Here is a 20,754-nt window from a genome sequence, read left to right as displayed (position 1 = left end):
CTATATTTTATAAGGTAAATTTCAAAAAAAAAAATTTAAATTAGGGGCGGCCGCCACCGCCAGCCACCCCCTAATTCTGCCACTGCGAATAAGTATACATTAATATTTCAAATAAATAAACAATCATTTGTCAAAAATTATAAACATAAAATAAAATAAAATAACTTAATATAGTATTTTCAAGATAAAAAAAACACTTTATTTTTTATTGGTAATTAAAAAAAAAACTGGGTTGATTAGCTTGGTGTATGGAGTAGTTTCATATACCAGGAGCTAGGTTACACAAATATGAGACATCAAAATGTACATGATACGATAATTTTTAAACAAGTAGGACATCCATACTTAGGACACACTACGCTAAATAAGTAATACATTAATATTTCAAATAAATAAATAATCATTTATAATAAATCATAAACATAAAAAATAAAAAATACTTAATTTCTTGTTTCAATATAATTAGTTAAATTCTCAAAATTATTATTACTATTGAAAAACATATTAATAGTGTGTGTGAATTTTTTGATATAGGTCATATCATGTATGACTTTTTGCTATTGTTAGTGAAAGCTTCACACGATATTTAAGAAAGCATATTTTGGTTATGGATGACAATTTTACTCGACCCGGCGGGTACCCGATTGGATCCAATCTGATTTTGGCGGATTGGAGTAGTGAACAAACGAGTTTAAAACAAGTTCAGATAATATTTTTACTACCCGTATTGGCTGGGGTCGGGTTCAAGGACTCGGGTCCAACTATCCGCTACCCGTTACCCGTTTAATTAATATTTCAAAAATATTTAAAATAATTATTTTTCTAAAGAAAATTATATATATATATATATATATATATACACAACTTTTTAATTATAATTAATGCTACAATTATGTTGAATATTTATAATATTTTTTTATTCAAGCCAAATAATAATTTTATAATCTTCACTTTTTTATTTTTGAAAAATAAAAAAAAATTTTAATGTAAACGGCTATTTAAATAGGTAATTATAATCGGGTTCGAGACGGTAGTGAATTTTTAAACTGGTTCGAGTACTTAATTTCTAATCAGGTATTTAAATGGGTTTGGATATTTATAATGCTTTTACGATCATTTTATTATATAATTTTATTATTTTTGAATGATGTTATAAAAGATTATTTCATTTTTTAATACTGCTTCGCGCATCGCGCGGATACTAACACTGGTAATAATATAAAATCTACCTTCGGGTAGTGGTTCAGTTGGCTGGGCATGTGGGAAGAACTTTCGAATTTGATCCTAAGTAAATACACCTGCAGGAGGGGCAAAGAGCTTTAAGTGTGACTAAACCGCAAGCTGAATTAGACAGTCTTTGGTAATAGAGTCCGGATATCGGGAGTTTAAAATATAAACATAAAATCGATATAAATCGAAAAAATTATATTATATACAACGACATAGCAAGATTGGATAAAAAAATTATACAAAAATTTACCGCACTAAAAATATGCTAGGTTCGGTTCTACAAGTCTAATATGTGTTAAGGCTTACTCTAATAGTCACAATCAAAGAAAGTAAATTAAGGTTGAGCAGTCGTGATTTTATTCGTTTTGTGAATTATACGAGAGTAAAAAATTTCAAATTCAAGGTCTTTCAACTACGAGTGTTTTTATCAATTTGGTGAATCTTTATCCATCTCAATAATAATAATAATAATAAAATGTAAATTAAGCACCGGCAGGAAGGACCCCCCAACCCATATGCTGGTATTTATAACAATATTTATTCTGTTTCCATTTTCAGAAAATATGGAAAGAAAATGTATTAATTTCATCTGGCAAATGCAGTGAAAAACAAATAAAAATAGCAAGCAAGTCCCACAAATTAGGTCTGATTTGATGTTTTTTGACGATGAAAATAAATTTTGTTGGTTGAACATTATACAAGAGGGTGGAAAAAATTACTTGTGGATCACCAAGTCAGCAGACGAAGACAGAGTAATTAAACTGAACTGAAGTATTCTATTGCCATTTTTTAACAAGTTGGCAGTAAATTTTATTTTTTTTTCAATATATGTAGTAGAGGGCTTACATTTTAAGGGCCAGTATGAGATTTATTTTTATTTCCATTATTTAAAAACCGTCCTCTAGTCTTTTTTTTCTTTTAAATTTCAAAAGACAGATTTCTGAAAACCCAATTAAAACATTACTTTTATTATGGTGATAGCGCCATAATTCTGAACTAGTAAACACATATATTTTTTAATAATTTTTTTATGAATATTGCACCCTTGTATGGAGAAAATAGTTAGAACATAATCAACGAATTCATCACGTTTTATGATAATTTGTCATCACTTTGCTAATGTATTACTTGTTGTAATTCATAAGTTATGCTTCCTTTCAAAGTAAGCTCACCATCTATCTATATTCTCTCTCAAGCTGTCTATATAGAAAAAGAATACGGAAATGAAAATATAAGCATATAAATTATTAATCAAATATTATCTATTCGTTAAATTTTATTAAAATAAGCTTTTGAAATTGTTTTTATGCCTGTTGTTGAATTTTATACGCTTTAGAAGAGAGAAAGGAGAAAAGTAAAATGAAGGATTTAATGTGGGAGTATCTACTTTATTTTGACAACAACAATTAAGTCAATTAAGTATTATAAATAATTTTTTGCTTTCATATTATTACAAAATATAAAATGTTGCTATCCATAATAATTAAGCAAACACTTTATTTTTTATTTTTTGTTTTTTATTTTTTGAACTTGTAAGAAGATTCTATGAATGATGAGTTCATATTTAGAATGAATGATGCGATCATTTTAAACAGTTAACAAGGACAACAAAATCTTTTTTTTTTTTTTTTTTTGCATTCGAATCAACGCTAATCATTGCTTTTTCTGGTATTGCGCAGTACAGAATTATATATATATATATATATATATATATATATATATATATTTTTTTTTTTTTTTTTTTTTTTTTTGGAAGAAGAGAATTATATAATCATATCTAAGTTAAATTCGTTACCTAAATTTAGAAAAAAAAAAAAAAAACAGTAAGAATAACTGTTAGTTTGTTAAAAATCCTAATGATTATTGATTTTTAAAGTTCTACTTTTGGAATTTTTTTCTTATCATCTTTTAAATGTTATTGAAAATTATACCCAACAAAGTATCGTCGTCTCGAACTAGTTTTATAACTTGCATATAAATTTGAATTCAAGTAGGATAGATGAAATGAATGAGTGTTATAAGTGTATCATGCAACAGGAATATATCTAATTATGTGAAAGGTAAGTTCCGCAGTGAGACCAACAATGGTATATAGAAGTGAATTTTGATACCGAATGCTCAATATGTTCATAAGAAGAATGTTGTAATGCGAAATGCGGAGGCGGATGTATGGTCACATAACGTTAGATAAGATTAGAGATGATCATGTTAGACAAAAATTACAAGTGGTAGAAATTAGAGATAAAATGAGAAAAGAGCGTCTGAAATGGTACTGTTATGTATTATATAAACCATGACATTACTTGATGCGTAAATATGATAACTTTAATAGTAGAGGGTGTTAAAAATGGAAGAAGTCCCTATAACTACTTGGAGAGAAGTTGTCATGAATGATCTATACATAATCTTTAGATATTAGTGAAGAATATCTATGAATATAACAAAATAGAGACAAAAGATTCATACAACAAACCCTAGTTAGTTGTTGTTGCCTATCTTATTTTTGTTCTATTTATTAATATATCAAATGATTTTAAAATTCTCATTTCAAAAACGTTTTTTGCAAAAGCATTTTAAAGTTTTTTCCAACTTATAATTTGCTTTGAATTTGGAAATTTGAAATAAATGATTCAACCTACCCTAACTAGTTTGGAACTAAAATTTAATTCTTTTTGTATTTCTTTTTTTATCTATTGCAAAGGTAGTGCTGTGGATTAGACAACAAGCAATAAGCTCTACATTTGACTGACCAAATTTACTCATTGTTAGATTAAACAAGTGAATTCTAATAGAGAATTATGAATGAAAAACACAACCTGAACATAGGTGTAAACAAAAGAAAATTTATATATAAATGATAAATAAAAAAAATAATTTTTATTCATATATATAAGCAGAGGCATGTATAAAAAAAATTAATTTTTATTCATATATATAAGCAGAGGTGTTCATGCTTCGTTTGAAATTAAACTTCCAATTTTCTTTAAAAAAAATTCCAATTTTCTAAAAGTGTCTAATAATTAAAATTCCATTTAATATTTTATGGTTTACAGCTTTGTTTCTGGAAGATGATAGCTTCTTCTTAAATGTTAATTACTGCCAACTACTCCACTATTTAATTCACTGTAATATACTATACTTATTATCTTTTTGGAACGGAGGGAGTAATTTATATAGATTATTTACTATAAGTAACCAATTTATTAAAAATTTCATATTATAATTTTAAAAGATAATAAACTTTTAAATCTCTCGAGGTTTGAATTTCGGATTTATAATAGCAATACCCATATACTATGAATATCTAAAATAAAACTTTCGAGTTTTACCATATCCTATCCAAAACCAATCAAAATCCGAAAATTCGGATTTAAGTGGGTTCAGGTTGAGTACATACCTATCGAGTCAGGTTGATTTTTTCATCTCTTCCCTGTATTGGTGGTTAACCCATCAAGGTCTCTTGTAGCCAATAATTAGGGCTCATCCAGTCATCCATGGTAGCCTAGCTAGTTATAATATTTGCTATGTAAAAAATAATTAAGATACAATCCCAGAAATAACAAACAAATAGCAAAAATTATTTATTACAGAAGTACAGGTTTAACTAGTTTGGAAAAAAAAAAAAAAAAAAAACTCTCTTTGTATGCATGCATGGAAAGAGGGAGACAATGGTGCTTAGAAGTTGATATCTATTAGTTAATAAAGGTTGGTTATATAAAAAATCATTAAAAGAAATCGTATTTTATATTTATTCTAAACTGAAAATAAAATGTCAATAAAAGAAATCAGAGTCTTTTTAATCTACAAATTCTGTTCATCATCTTATAATAAATCTCAAAATTTATTAATTAAGCAAAACCATCAGCAACATGCGGAGAAAAAACAAATATACTTATATATATATAAAGAATTATGAGGTATGAATTGGTAATGAACAGTAGTTTTGGTATTGATATTTACTGTGTTTTAACAGTTTTGATTATTAATGATTAATTATAGGACAGCAAATATTCACGGAGGCAGACAAAAGTCTTAGGTACGTTTTAAGTTGATTAATGAGTTACTATTTTACTTATTATTGCATATATTTATAAGCTCAGTTTCCAACTTAAATATCGACAACAAACAATTTTATTTCATCTTTAATGATGGTAGATGCTACTGTTTTTTTTTTTTTTTTAACCACGGTATCCGGACTTTATTACCAGGAACTGCTTAATATAACTCGAAACTTAATTGCAGTTAAGGCTCCTCACTCTTTCCTATAGTTGTGTTTAGTAGAATCGAATTTGAGAGCTCTTTTCACATACTCAACTTGCATTATCAATCAAGCCACAGTCCGTAGGTAATGCTTCTGTTTTTTTAACACAATTTTTATGCCAGGTACGTGTTTTCCTTACAATACATGTATAATATACGTACGCATCCCATACATGCAATACAAAGGTGACTAATTATAAGCCTTACTATTCTTTCATATTTTTCCAGTTGTTTATATCTAAATTTATAGTTAATTCAATTGATAATATCTCAAATTTAATTAGTTCAAAATTAAAATAATCAAATCATTGAGATAATAGGCATGTTCGGCAAAATTATATGTTTATCGTTATAGCAGCGTTTAGCTGTTTGAGTAGCTAGTAACTATTTGAATAACTTTTCATAAAATGCTAAAAGTTAAACATTACGGGATTAATTTTTTTATAGATAGCTATCTTAACCTCTAAAAACTAATTCAAATGTTATGTTATCAAGCACTAAAAAAAAAGTATTTAATATTTTGACCGTTCAAAATTTAGAAGTTACTTTAAAAGTCGTTGCCTATATGTAACTTAATCATTCGCCAGCAGTGTTTGAAACAATGTTTAGTATTTTGACAAGGTTGAAGCATTGTGTAATACAATATTTATATTAGCATTTAGAGTTTGAGATAGTATTTTATGAAACATTATTTTTATTAACGTTTAGCGTTTTATAATTTATTTATGATAGCTACACATATCATTTGCATTTACCTTGTTTCTCACTTTAATACTGTTTTTGTCATTTTATCTTAAACAACTAATTAAACAGTTATTTATATTGAAAACTGTTATTCTAAATCACTATATAATTGTTAATCACTAACAACTCATATTTAATTGCTAACCACTAGTAAAACAACTGATAGTTGTTAAAACGGCTGACAACTATTAAAATAACTGATAACTATTAAAACAATTAACAACTACTAAAACAGTTAAATTTGCCGAATAGATCCGGTATAAAAAAAATTCACCATTCCTAAAAAAAAAAAAAAATCTTGGTCCAGTTTCTCTGTACGACGTAACATGTTTGACATCATCGTACAAGCTTCACTTACGTACTTTTTGTAAATTACGTTATAGTAAGATTTATTATATTTTTAAAAGTTACCAATATCAATATTATTGCACTTTTCTCCGTATATTTTTAAGGTTTTTAATTTTTATATTTAAAATATTAATTTGATATATAATTAGTATAACTGTTGAAACAAGAGTTTCACATTTTTAATTATTCAATAAATATTAAATTGGTCTAATTTTAAAAGTTAGGAAAATCAATAATGATTAAGATAAAAATAAAAATAAGTCCAAGTGAAATTTTTATAAAATATATTTGGTTTTTAATTATAAGTTTCATTAAGATATTTTTAGCTTATATGTATTAAAGATTAAATATTATTTGTTATATAAATTGGATTAACAAATAAACTTTGTTATAATTACTGTATTTGATTTGAAAAATAATTATATATTCATAGCTATATTATTACTTTCTATTTTAAATTTTACAAGTAATTACACAAGCATTTTAGGCTATGAACATAACACCATGGAAACAAAAAATCCATATATTCAACTCAACTAGTCTCCCTCAAGACTTTTAAAGTCCTTTTTTTTTTTTTTTTTTTTTTTTTTTGAAGGGACTTTGTTTCCCAATTTTATGCTTTGTTTATTTCTTACTATTGAATAAAGTAGAAAAATGGTAACGAATGATTATATTTAATTAAGAGTTTGTTTAGTAGAAAAGAATTATATAAATTTTTTGGATTTATTTACAAATTCAAAATTCTATATTGGTATAAATAGAAACTTGGAATTTTACATTTTTAATTATGAAGAATTGATTAAAATCGAACTAAATTTACCAAAATTGTTAGAATTTAAAATTGAATTATAAACTCAAAAGGAATATAAGCCAGTAAAATTAATGAATACTAAGCAAAGCTACATATTTATGGTGATTTCTATAGTTATAAAAAATTTATTCATTCTACATAAGATTTATTCTAAATACAATGTAATTGGTGTTATTATATAACTAGATATCACTTTAATGATTAATTCAATAAATTAAAATTCTGTGATTATAAATTCTTCTCATATTTTTATAAAAGATGTGAAATGTAAATGTTATTGTTAATTTGATCGGCTTAAACTATAAAAATACTCTCCAATATGCGAGTTATTGCGAAATCACCCAAAAAAGATACTTGTACTCTGGACATCCCCATTTGAAAATTTAGATATATTGTTTACAAATCAGAAAATAACTAAAATAATATTTAATATGGAATCACCGCTTTATCTTGGGTCAGCTTAACTCAAGAAAGGTCAAAACTCACTGGTTTGATAGAATTAGAGTTTTGACTTCCTAGGATTAAGCTAATCCAAGGAAAAGCAGTGGCTCTCATATTAAATATCATTTTAGTCCTTTTCACGACCTAATATTTAAACTAGAGTACCAATATATCTAAATTTTTAAATGGAACTCAAGTACAAATGTTGTTTAGGGTGATTACGCACAACTCACATAGTTGAAAATATTTTTATAGTTTAAGCCAATTTAATGAATTTTATTTAGGATTAGACTTACGTACACCTAGTGTATAAGACCGCTTGTACACCAACCTAAACACAGACAATCCAATAGTGACCAAATGATAATATTTGAGAGAAACAAAGATACTTATGACCATTTATCAGGGAAAAGGAAATAAAATAATATCAATAGTAATTATTTTTTGGATACATAGGGAGATGACTTGAACTTGAGACATGTTACTCTCAACATCTTTTATAAGAGATAAAGACCAATCAATAGCCTGATACGTTATTTAAATTAAAAGAGAAAATTACCAATTGCTTAAGTGTGTACGAGGGAAAAAGAAAAAAAAATTACTTAAAGTGTGTTTTGTTCAGCGAGAAGGCCTACGACTTTAAGGAGTTGTGGCATCCCAAATTAAAAAAATAAATAAATAATTTGTTTCCTAATTAACTAAAATTATTCTTTTGGCCTCTTATAATTATAGACATGACCACAGTTTAATTTTAAGCTTAAATGAAAACTGTATTTATAGATTTATTTCAATTCTTCATTTTTTTAAATCGGAATCAATAATTTTGATTTAAAACCGTGAAATTTTTTTAAAAAAAAAACTCTCAATCTTATTTTTTTATTTTATTATAATTTCTAAAATAACTTTTAACATTTTTATTAAATTTATTTAATCTTTTTTAAGAGTACTAGTACTTGTTAGTACACAACTTTAAAAGAAAATTTAAAAGGCAGGAGAAACGATGCCTGCTTAAGTATTTTGGGTATTTGTTAGGTATTCAAACGCTCAATTAAAATAATTAATTTTGTAGAAGAGATTCTTAGTAGTCCCTCTATTTTAACTTCATGCAACTATTAAAGTCCTTTCTGTCAATTTTCTACATTACAATTCAAAGAAATATCGATTTTACCCTACAATGAGCTGCAAATTTCATTTTAACTGCCATCACCATGCATATCAACCTCATTCTTGCTGCTAGGATCAACATTGTTGTTACCAATTGGCTAATCTACTTCAAAAACACTTTTATCTTTCAATAGCCAGAGAAAGAATTTCATAAGAAATTAAAGTTTTTATAGCAAACACTATCAGCAGCAGAAAGGCAATTTATGACATGCCTGTAATGTAGCTGTTGCAAACTTATTAATTGCACACCAAAGTCACTTAAATAAACTAAAAAAATAAATAAGTACACATTTTCAATACTTTGTTCTGCAATTAATATACATATAGGAGGGCCATACATTATTAAAACGAAGAAAGAAAAATTCGTACTGTTTATAGTTAATATATATATGTATACAATCTCATTGAGCTTTCGTTTCAGCTTGACCTATTCTGTTCTTGCTTTTTGTTTAATTTATTTGATAAACTCCCAAAAAAAAAGAGATGGTTCGATCTCCTCGCAGTGAAAAGGGAGCACTGAAGAAAGGAGCTTGGACTCCTGAAGAAGACCAGAAGCTCTTGGCTTGGATAGAACAAAACGGCCATGGAAGTTGGCAAACTTTGCCTGTCAAAGCTGGTGACTTGATTAAAAAAAATAATAAAATAAGATTATTTTGCTGATAAAAAAAGATTGACATGTTTTTCATGTATGTTTGATATGTATAGGACTCCAAAGATGTGGGAAGAGTTGTAGACTTAGGTGGACAAACTATTTGAGACCTGACATCAAGAGAGGAAAGTTCAGCTTGCAGGAAGAACAAACCATTATTCAACTCCATGCTCTTCTTGGAAACAAGTGAGATCATTTCTTTTCCACTTTTAAGTCTCTATGCTCTTCTTTTTGTATGAACTAATAATTTAAGAGCAGTTTGTTCTGGTTTTTTTTATTTATAACTGGTTATATTTGTTTTTTCAGCTTTTTTACAAATCACTTTTTATACAGAAAATAAAATTTTATTTATGTTTTCAAATTCAGTCTCATTATTATTATTATTATTATTATTATTATTTACATATCTGTTTTCTTTTTTTCTCTCTATTATTCATATTAAAAATAAAACTCGACGTATATTATAACTTTGAATTGGCTTAAAATATTTATTATAAGGTTATTTATATATGAATTTTTTTTTTATTTGCATCACTTGCTTATACAAATAGGTGCTCGAATTAGGGTAGATAGTACCTGGCTCACAGCCTCCAAAAAATTTACCTTCCCTCCAAATATAAATTTCAACAATTAGGAGTATCAACTCCAAGTTTCAAACCTCTTGCCTATCTTATATAAGATTTTATGTTCTAATTAGGCTAAAATTAGTTTCAAACCAACTATTTAGGCTGGTTGGAATTTTTAGAAAGACAGAGGAAAGAAAATGAAAGTGGAACATAACAAGGGAAAGCTAAATTCCCTTGTTTGGAAATTTGAAAGGAATGAAATCTTAACTATTTTCCATTGGATTCCATAAAATTGGAGTTCTCCAATTTAGAGAAAAAGCCTAAATTCATTATTATCTTCTCCCAACCTCAAAGATTTATAACAAGATATCAAATTGTAAATTTAAAATAACGACGTTTTTTCTTTTTTTATATATTTCCTTTCAATCCAAACATAAAGTAGAAAAAAAAAAAAGAAAAAATAAATAATATAATCATTTATTATTTTCTTGTCTTATTGTTCTTTCTCTCTTTTTTTCCTTTCATTTTTCTTGCCGACAAAGTGTCATATCTTAAAAACATACCAAGTCCGTCTTTTTTTAGCTGATAGTAACTAATCATTATAAGCTGCATATGAGAGACATAGACGGTGAGGATGGATTGGAAATTAAAAAAAGCGTCCTAACATGTCCCACTGATCAGACTATAACATTTCATAACTAGATAGTACTTACTATCATCAATGATCATTACATTCTTATTCCTCTCCATACATTATTGATAAGGCAAGCTAACATAGGAGCCATTTCTTTCACTCTTATACTCGTTTTCGTTTTCAAGTTTGAGATACTATCCCGAATTATTTGTCTTCTATTTATCATTCATGTCAATGCAAATCATATTTCTCCCTTTAAAAAAAATATCCTACCCTAGCGAAATTAGAACGAATTATTTGGAATCTTTATGTTACTTCTTTTTTTTTTTTTTTATAATAAGAGGAGGTATAATCTTTTACCTCGAGTTGTTCAACATAAAAATTTTTTATTCTTCCAGTAAAATCAGATCAAACTGGTTGATGGAACCATTGTGTTATTTTATTAAATATAACTCTAGAAATACCAAATTTTATTATCAGATTCTTTTTGCTAATTGTACTCAGGTGGTCAGCTATAGCAAATTACTTGCCTAAAAGAACCGACAATGAAATAAAGAACTACTGGAACACACATCTCAAGAAAAGACTAGACAAAATGGGCATAGATCCAGTAACCCACAAGCCAAAAACCGACACCTTCGGCCCCACCACTGGCACCGGCAACTTTAAGACCGCTGCCAATCTAAGCCACATGGCTCAATGGGAGAGTGCTCGTTTAGAAGCTGAAGCCAGATTAGTCCGTGAGGCCAAGCTCCCATCAAATCCTCTCCATAACCAATTTTCTTTCCTCAACAAACCCACCACCACTGACGCGGCTGCAGCTCCACCAGTTAGACCAAAATGCCTCGACGTGCTTAAAGTATGGCAAGGTATGTTTTCCGGCATGTTTTTTCTCTCTGGTGCTGGCGACAGCCTCGAGTCCCCAACTTCAACGTTAAATTTTCGAGAAAATGCATTAGCTAGTGGGTTTAAACAGGAGAATACATTAATCATTCCTCAGCTTCAATTCACCCCTAGCAATAATAATACTGCAAGCAAAGGGGAAACGATTAATGAAGAAAATGAATGGAAATGCATGGAGCAAGCGAAAGAAACATTAATGGGTAGCTCAGTGACAGTGCATGGAACGGGTACGTATGACATCACTACTGATAACAATAATACATGGGTCATGGATACATTTATGGAAGCAAATTTAAATGTTAATGGGATTAATATTGCGAACGGACTTTCTGATATTATGGTTTATAACGCCTCTGTTGATCATCACAACTTATCATCAATGGCCGAAGGAAATGCTACAAGGGATGGGAGTACTATTTATCTTGATCAAGATCAGAGGTTTTATTGGAATAGCTTACTTGATTTGGTGGATGCTCCGGGGCTTCCTCCGGTTCACAGGTGTTTTGAATAAGGATGAAGCTAATATGAAGGGCAAAAGAATAAAATTTTGAATCAATGTAGTAGTTTATTGCAAAATGCAGTACTATTATTATATGTTATTTTGCATGTAATGTATTAGGTGTGGCATTATATCACCTTGAAAATGAAGCGATCGTGCGCAAATCAATAAATTTATCCCTGTGATTTTTAAAAATATTTTTTGATATTCGAAATTTCACGAGAAACCTAATATATCCTTAAAATTACGAATTTTGGTGTACCCTTCTCCATCTTAGGTATTGCAAAATGAATGAAAAAAATAAAATGAATATATATCTATATATTTTAGCTCAATCAGTTTGGAAGCCATTAGCATTTAAACCTGGAAAAGATACACCTACTTCGAGCAAGTTGGAATTTAGAACTAGAGGGGCTAATAAAATTTTTTCCAAAGCTAGGAGGGTGAAAGTGAAGACACCAATGGGATTTAAAGCTAATTAGTATTATACTGAGATTCTTTATAGAAATTTTTATACCTATAATAATTGGCAAACATTTTTTATTGTTTTTTAATTAAAAAAATTGCTATTCTAAATTTAAAACTTAATAACGAAATAAAAATATTTAATTCTAAATTTTGATTAGTTTAATTCAAATTCAACATCAATAACAAATCAAATTGAATTTTTATATTATACATTTATTATATAATTTTTTATTTTACTTTTTATTCAATTTGGTTTCCTAAATTTGTATAGAAGAATTAAAAAGATTCAACTTTTTTTTTCAGCCAGTTTAGTTCCTCAATTTACTTAGAATGATTAAAAAAAATCATTCAGAGTCAATTTATTCTTTCACCTTGTTTTGATTCGTGCAAATCAATAAATTAATTTAAGTCAATATGGTTAACTTTTATCCGTTCTTATTTTTCACGAAAGACACTCAAATCAAACTTTTCTAACACTTCTAAATAGAAGTTTAAAATCCATAGAAGCATTATTTCTTCTAAATATATTGTATGGTTTTCAGCTATTCAACATGAGAAATGCATAGATTTCATATGTAATAAACTCACTAATAAATGTTAGTTTTAATATATTCAAATTAATACATATTTATGAGCTTAGAATCATCTGTCCATGTACAAAGGAATATTGTGCACTAAATATATCATTTTCTTCTATTCCATTTTTAATTAATTTTTTAAAAAATTATACGGTCTAATTCCAAACTATAATTTCAATAAATGTCGATATAAGAATGTCCACATTGCAAACACAATAAAGAATCGGGGCTCAATTGATCTAAAAGGTTAAACTGTTTTTTTAACCATCCTAAACAAATTCAGGATTAAATTTATCGAAAATACAAATTTAAGGAGGGTGTATTGGATTAAGAGTTTGTTAGATTTTAAAAGATTTTAAAATTTCAATGGTATTCAATCTAGATTCTTTTAGAGTCTATTAAAATTTTGTGGTATTCAATTCAAACTCTTATAAAATCCATATGATGGTATTTAATTATGACTTTTTAAAAGTCCATACAAATTTAATGGTATTCAAAAAATTGCTGATTTGGAAGAATTCAATAAAATTATTGATTTCGTTGGATTTTAGAGTATTATGTATGAATAAAAGAGTCATTCACAAATCCATCCTTTAACCCAAAAATTTTAAAAATCTTTTAAAATCTAACAAATTCTTGATCCAATACACCCCTTAATAGAACGGAAGCAGAGTAGGTAAAGCGAATTTTAAACTACCTATATATGTATCCATTTAAAATTTTAGTATCCGTATCTGTTCTAAATCCGTTTAAATATCTATTTAAGTACTCATATTCAAACCTGTGTAAATATTTACTACTTGTATTCGTCCAAAAAGTCATTGAAAGTATCTCTTAAACGAGTAGAGTCCACAAATCTTTAACTATCCAAATTTCAAACTTATTTAAAATATATTTTTTACTAATAATGAATAGGGAACCCACTACCGAACACTTTTAATATAGCGGTTAACGGGAGCGGGATGGCCGTCGCCAACGCTGGCCATTGCAGGCCTTTCCCTGTCGGTAGAGATAAGTTTTTAACAAAGAAAAAAATGATTTTAGAGAAGATGATGCATTTTACTTTTTAGTCCCTCATTGTTTTTCAATTTTTCATTTGGCTCTAAAACATTTTAATTTGTTAAATTAGGTCCTAAAATTAATTTTAATTTAATATACAAAAATCATTGTGACTCCATTAAAGTCAATCAAAATCTATAAAGAAAATCCAACCAATTCCATAAAACTGTATGCAAAATTCTAGTGGAATCCGTGGAAATTTTTAGGAAATTTTTCAATTTCGTCAAACTCAATAATTCTTTTAAAATCTAACACAATTCTAATACAATAGACCCCCTAAACCTTTTTAATCCCTATAAACAATACTTCATCAACTGAACAATGTCTCAAAATGCTGCTTTATCCTATGCTTAATTTGTTCTTTTTAGCACGGGACAATTTAAATTAAAGTCAACATAAAGTTTTGTATATAACGAGCACGGTGTGCAGCGGGTGGAACCGAACCGAAAATCGAAAATAATTTTTTTTTTAAATCGAATCAGATCAAAGTAAATTTAGAAATTAAATTAAATCGATTGATTTGGTCCAATACACATCGTATCGATCAAACAGTTTAATTTAATTTAGAAAATAAATATTTTAGAATAACTAATTTAAAAATTGAAAATCAAAATTACAGAAGATTAAAATCAAAACCAAAACCGAAAATCAAAAATCAAACTAAAAATAAAACATAATCCAATTTAGTTCGGTTTTTCAGTTTTTTCCAAAGTTTAATGAACCCTAATAATAACGAGGACATACAGTTCAAAAACGGTACTATACAACGAGGATATGTACTAAATGTATGTCCATATCTCATAAAAAATTTGATATATACTAGAGCATGAACATATTGGCGTTGCAAATATCAATATGTCTATGTCTGCAAATGGGGAGCATACTGGTGTTGCATGTGCAAATTTAATATTGACTGAAGACACCAGTTGATTTTTTTTCTTTTTTGAAAGGGACACCAGTTGATTTTTTTTATTTTTTTTTTTTGAAAGCTAATTTAAAGCTAATTTTATTGTACTGGGATTCTTCATAGAAATTTTTATAACTATAATAATTGGCAAATATTTTATTTTTTTTAATTAAAAAATTTGCTATATCTCAATTTAAAAGGTTAATAACGAAATAAAAATATTTAACTTAAAATTTTGATTAATTTAATTCAAATTAAGTATCAATAACAAATCAAATTGGATTCTTATATTATACATTTATTATATTTAACATATACCACATTTAGCATACTGTATAATTTTTTATTTTACTTTTTAGCCAATAAAATTTAGATTTAAAACTAAAAATCAATACAACTCAAATAGAATTTTAATATTATATTCTTACCGTATTTAATATGTAATGTAATTTTTTATTTTATTTTTTAGCGAATATAATTTAGATCTAATAAAAAAAAACAGTATCCAATCAAATTAAATTACTTTTAAAAATATTGTTGTCAATCCATAATTTTAATAGAGTTATTTTTGATAATCCATCAATGTTCTCCTTGCATTATAGGTTTATATATCATCATTATATATATATATAAATTTATCCTTTTACTTTGAAATATTGAAACAAATTAATGAATCTTTTTTAACCTAGGTTGGCATATATGACATTTGTTTTGCCAATAGTTAAAAAATAAAAAATTAAGATTAGGATTTAGATTACCACAATAACAAGGTGCTAAATTACAAAATAAAACAGACCTTATATTTGAAATTGGACCCTACTTTTACTCCTACAATTTCTCAGTATTATGTGTTTTGTTTGATGGATTCTATGCTTTGATTACCATGAAAACATGTGAGAAAATTAGCTACAACATATGAATTCTGTTGGTCAATTGAATTAGTCAGTGTTAGTGATTTTTTCTCTTACTGAAAGGACTTAATCTGTGGTAATAAATAATACTAAACTAAACTAATTTTCTTTTTTTGGACAAAATTTTCTAGTTTTCAGGAAAGTAGTTGAAAGTAACATTGCAAATTGGAGTTATTTTGTTGAAGCCCAACATGGCTCTTTCATTGCTCCATTTCATGTTTCTTGCTTGAAGTTTTTACACAGAAAGTGAGGAAGAGAATCCATACACAAAACACTGAGATATTTGCGAAGAAATGATGACTATTGGCAGCTCTTTTCCCATTGTGCGTGCAGGCACCGGTTACAATCCTTTAGTCCAAGAAATTCAGGTCTAAAACTATATTTGAGTATGCTAAAAATGGCATACCAGAAGCAAAGATCCAACCTTGTTTTTTTATTTGTTGTTTTTGTAGGGTGAAACTTTCACACCAAAATGTCGGGTGAGGAAGGGTTGGAATTCTAGAGCAAAATGTTTGAACTTATCAAAGAAATTTGCAGTACATTGCTCAGCAGAAAAATCTATGGATGTGAGTACTTCAGCTTTGGTTGAAGATGTGACTGCAGAGTGCCTAAATGGTTTGTATGATCATGTTGTTCATCCTACTAGTTTGAATTTTTTTTTTTTATTCTAAACTTTTAATCATTCGGTGTCAGAAGCTCACCGGCCCGATTAATCCAGATTTACGCCAGTAGTTTAAAGGGACTCCATACTCGAAATTTGAATTTAAGACTCTAGTTAAGGGAGAAGGGATCCTTTCTATCCCATTTCACCCCCTGGGCGTAATCCATTTTTATAAATTTTGGTGCTTATAGGTTTCCTCTTATTTTGCAGAAATGGATATTGAGGAGCCAAGCATTTCAACGATATTGATGAACTTTGAGAACAAATTTGATCCTTACAACGCAATGAGTACACCACTCTACCAAACAGCTACGTTTAAGCAGGTAATAATACGTCTATCTCTGCCTATTCCTTGACAAACAAACTTTGTTACTATATATTACTCTTAATTTACCATTTATCGTAACAAAATTGTTTTTTGCAGCGATATATATTATATATGATGATAAAATCATATTTTATCAATATTGAGGCTTTAAGCCTCATGTCAAAGCTGAAACTCAGTTCATTTATTAAATGAGCTCAGTAAGCTTGAGCATAAAACAAATTTTATTTGAACTGAGAGCTTCTAGCAACTTAACTCATTTACAGTCTACATTCATGTCATTCTATATTAGGTTTTTAGCTGAGTTTTCTTTCACACTCTACATTTCAGCCATCAGCACTAGGAGATGGCCCATATGATTACACCAGACATGGAAATCCAACTAGGGCTGCTTTGGAAAGGTGCGTTTGTGTGCAGAATCCTAATAAGCAGTTCTTTTCTCCATAAATTTAATTCTACTTGTACTCTTATTTCTCAGTCTCTTGGCAAAGCTAGATAAAGCAGATCGAGCACTTTGCTTTTCAAGTGGAATGGCTGCTCTAGCTGCTGCCACCCATCTTGTTGGAACTGGTACTTACTATTTTCTTTTCTGTATATAAAAGCATTCTTCTAAAGAGTCCCTTTGATTTCTCTATCGTACTTCTCCTGTGCAAAAATCTATTAGCCCTTATGGTTTTGAGAACTAACTGGTAGAACTTTCAACTCAGGTGAGGAAATTGTTGCTGGAGATGACCTTTACGGTGGTTCTGACAGGTTATTGTCACAAGTATCCCCAAAGTCCGGAATTGTTGTCAAGTTAGTATAGTTTTGTCTGTGTTCTTTTTTATCAAGATTTTGCTGCAATTAGATTTTGAAAATAATTTTGTTCAACAATATTGCGTAGACGAGTTAATACTACTAATCTAGATGAGGTTGCATCTGCAATTGGCCCCTGGACCAAACTTGTGTGGCTAGAGAGCCCAACCAACCCCCGTCAGCAAATTTCTGACATTCGCGTAAGAGTTCTCTTGCTTCTTGAAATCCATTTGTTAACAGATTCTATTTTAGGTTTATCAAAATATATACATGAATATAATTACTTTCGATTTTTCAGAAAATTGCAAAGATGGCTCATGAACAAGGTGCTCTTGTATTGGTAGATAATAGCATCATGTCCCCTGTGTTGGTGCAACCATTGGAACTTGGAGCAGGTAATATATGAACAATATAAATTTGATGGGTTCTAGACTATTGTTTTTGGTTGTGCTATTAACTTTGAGTGGTTCATTCTCCTTGTAGATATAGCGATGCAATCAGCTACTAAGTTTATATCCGGCCAAAGTGATGTTATGGCAGGTGTGCTTTCAGTAAGAGGGGAAAGGTAGTTCCAACTTCATCTATTTTTGCTGTAGATATAATTGATACTACTGTGCATTTTTCAGGAGTTAAAAATGTAGAGGATATATAAGTGTTGAGGACTAATTATTCAAGTAGTTGGTTCTATTTAGGGATGTATGCAGGAGAATCCCATGAATTTTGAGCTACATGTAACCGAGATTGTTTAAATACCCTTAATTGAACTATTCAAATCCAAATTTATTTAAAATATGCTTTTACTAATAATGGATAGAGTAATCATAGTACCCATCATCATATCCATTTAATATAACGGAGACCTGTATCGGTACTCACAAAATTCAACATATCTTCACCACTTTATTATCTCAATTGCATATTTAAATATTTACCCCCTTGACTTTAAACCCTAGCTTGGTAGGTTATGAATAGTAATTTCATTACCCATAACTATTCAAACTCATTTTTAACTATTTGTATCTTTATTAAATGGGTCAGAGTGGGACTGATACCGTAAAATACCCGCCATGCTTGAATTCCTAATTCTAGTTATTTTGATTTCATCATGAGCTGAAGTCTAAATTCTACAATTTAGTTCATTTTCTCCCTTCATAATTCAAAATATAAATTCAAATTGAAAATTAGGCTTTTGAGTGTTAAATGAATATATAGTATCACATCTAAAAGTACAAACTTAATTGCTTTATTTTGTAGTTTGGCAAGAGATTTGTATTTCCTACAAAATTCAGAAGGCTCAGGGTTAGCACCATTTGATTGTTGGATCTGTTTACGGGGTGTTAAGACCATGGCATTACGCGTTGAAAAACAACAGGTACTAATCCAAAATCACTCAATCTACACCACTTTCTATTGGTTTCATTTCTTTACTAATCTCTATAGATTTGTAGATTTTCTCTCAACAACAATACATTTTTTCCCTTTGCTTTTATTGCTGTCTTCCAACTTCTCCATGATAAGTTCTTTCGTGCTTTTGTATCCCTGGCAGGAAAATGCACAAAAAATTGCTGAGTTTCTTGCATCACATCCACGAGTGGAGAAAGTTAACTATGCAGGTCTTTCCGGTCATCCTGGACGTGATCTGCACTATTCTCAGGTTGGTAACACAAGTTCGATGCCTGGAATCACACTTTACGGAAGGGCCAAAAACCTTTATGTGCTAGAACTGAAGGAGATTAATTAAATATATGCCAATACATAAATTATTTTTCTTATGTAGGCAAAGGGTGCTGGTTCTGTGCTAAGCTTTTTAACAGGATCGATGCCACTCTCAAAGCACGTTGTTGAGGCTACCAAGTATTTCAGCATTACTGTCAGTTTTGGTAATAGTCCTGTCAACTCAAACAAGTTATACATAAGATATCTTCTTTAATTTCCCTAGTACTACTAAGGGTAAGCATTCGTCTCTTCGGAGCAATTACGTTAAACGCCCTTCCTAAAATACCGACTTCACGGCTCAATTTTATAGGATAGAATCTAGTGCACTTCAACCACTAGACCAAACTATCTTACGTATATAATAAGATATCTTTATTAAGTTAGATCACAATGGAAAATGTTAATAAAATCCAAAAGAGGAGAAAAACTCCGTTCACTAACATTAGACATAGAAACAAAAGCTCTTGCTAGTGAGTGAACCGTCTGGTTCGTTGACTTTCTAACAAACACAATACTACAATTCGTGAGCTCTTAATTCCATAAGGTTTTACAATCTTTGATTAAATTGCGAAATAAGACGAGTTTATAATTCACATTTCACTCTTTGTTTTTGTTATTCGTAGGGAGTGTTAAGTCCCTCATAAGCATGCCCTGCTTTATGTCCCATGCAACTATACCAGCAGAAGTACGACAAGCCAGAGGGCTTGCTGAAGATCTTGTTCGTATCTCCGTAGGAATAGAGGATGTGAATGACCTAATTGCTGATTTAGATCATGCACTAAATACCGGGCCATTTTAGGTTCAATCTTAAGTTGTCTTTGCTTTCAATTGACCAGCCAAATGACCTTTAATCATTTTTTTTTTTTCAATTATAATAATGTTCAATTCTTATGTTGTAATTGATGTGTTTTTATGGCTTAATGTGGTAGAGTACTCCAAACTTTGTAAGCTTTTGTAATTTTACTCTATTTTGACATTTTTGTTAATTTTATCCTAATTTTAATCTTTTGCGGCAAAGTACCCTCAGTTACATTAATAATAAAATTGCAAATAAAAAAGTTTTTTCATTTTTTTAATAATAAAAA

At 28.8% G+C, this 20,754-nt stretch overlaps 2 protein-coding genes across 2 annotated transcripts; both read left to right on the top strand.

Moving 5' to 3' along the window:
- Positions 1 to 9,424: 9,424 nt before the first annotated feature.
- LOC149498026 (transcription factor MYB106-like) lies at positions 9,425 to 12,421 on the top strand. Its single transcript, XM_089718194.1, has 3 exons — positions 9,425 to 9,614; positions 9,704 to 9,833; positions 11,352 to 12,421. Exons 1-3 carry the CDS (start codon positions 9,482 to 9,484, stop codon positions 12,259 to 12,261), a joined length of 1,173 nt encoding a protein of 390 aa, XP_089574320.1. The 5' UTR covers positions 9,425 to 9,481; the 3' UTR covers positions 12,262 to 12,421.
- A 3,916-nt stretch (positions 12,422 to 16,337) lies between these two features.
- Positions 16,338 to 20,686, top strand: CBL (cystathionine beta-lyase). The gene is made up of 13 exons (XM_089717471.1): positions 16,338 to 16,540; positions 16,625 to 16,787; positions 17,044 to 17,156; positions 17,489 to 17,559; positions 17,637 to 17,728; positions 17,866 to 17,953; positions 18,042 to 18,153; positions 18,252 to 18,348; positions 18,437 to 18,518; positions 19,208 to 19,325; positions 19,500 to 19,607; positions 19,731 to 19,833; positions 20,293 to 20,686. The coding sequence occupies exons 1-13, from the start codon at positions 16,466 to 16,468 to the stop codon at positions 20,466 to 20,468; spliced, it is 1,398 nt and encodes a 465-aa protein (XP_089573597.1). The 5' UTR covers positions 16,338 to 16,465; the 3' UTR covers positions 20,469 to 20,686.
- The last annotated feature ends 68 nt before the right edge of the window (positions 20,687 to 20,754 follow it).

This window comes from Jatropha curcas, chromosome 2, assembly GCF_041381405.1.
Source record: "Jatropha curcas cultivar XTBG-Jc1 chromosome 2, XTBG_Jcur_1.0, whole genome shotgun sequence".
Lineage (NCBI taxonomy): Eukaryota > Viridiplantae > Streptophyta > Magnoliopsida > Malpighiales > Euphorbiaceae > Jatropha > Jatropha curcas.
The sequence above is the reverse complement of the archived record's forward strand: the minus strand, read 5'-3'. Positions and strand labels throughout refer to the sequence as shown.

What these genes read in the sequence shown, in the direction of transcription:
- CBL (XM_089717471.1), top strand. Translation starts at nt 16,466, where the DNA reads ATGATGACTATTGGCAGCTCTTTTCCCATTGTGCGTGCAGGCACCGGT. An exon ending in AAACAGCTACGTTTAAGCAG is followed by an intron (nt 17,157 to 17,488) that starts GTAATAATACGT and finishes TCTACATTTCAG; the next exon opens with CCATCAGCACTAGGAGATGG. An exon ending in AGCAAATTTCTGACATTCGC is followed by an intron (nt 18,154 to 18,251) that starts GTAAGAGTTCTC and finishes TCGATTTTTCAG; the next exon opens with AAAATTGCAAAGATGGCTCA.
- LOC149498026 (XM_089718194.1), top strand. Translation starts at nt 9,482, where the DNA reads ATGGTTCGATCTCCTCGCAGTGAAAAGGGAGCACTGAAGAAAGGAGCT. An exon ending in AACTTTGCCTGTCAAAGCTG is followed by an intron (nt 9,615 to 9,703) that starts GTGACTTGATTA and finishes TGATATGTATAG; the next exon opens with GACTCCAAAGATGTGGGAAG. An exon ending in CATGCTCTTCTTGGAAACAA is followed by an intron (nt 9,834 to 11,351) that starts GTGAGATCATTT and finishes AATTGTACTCAG; the next exon opens with GTGGTCAGCTATAGCAAATT.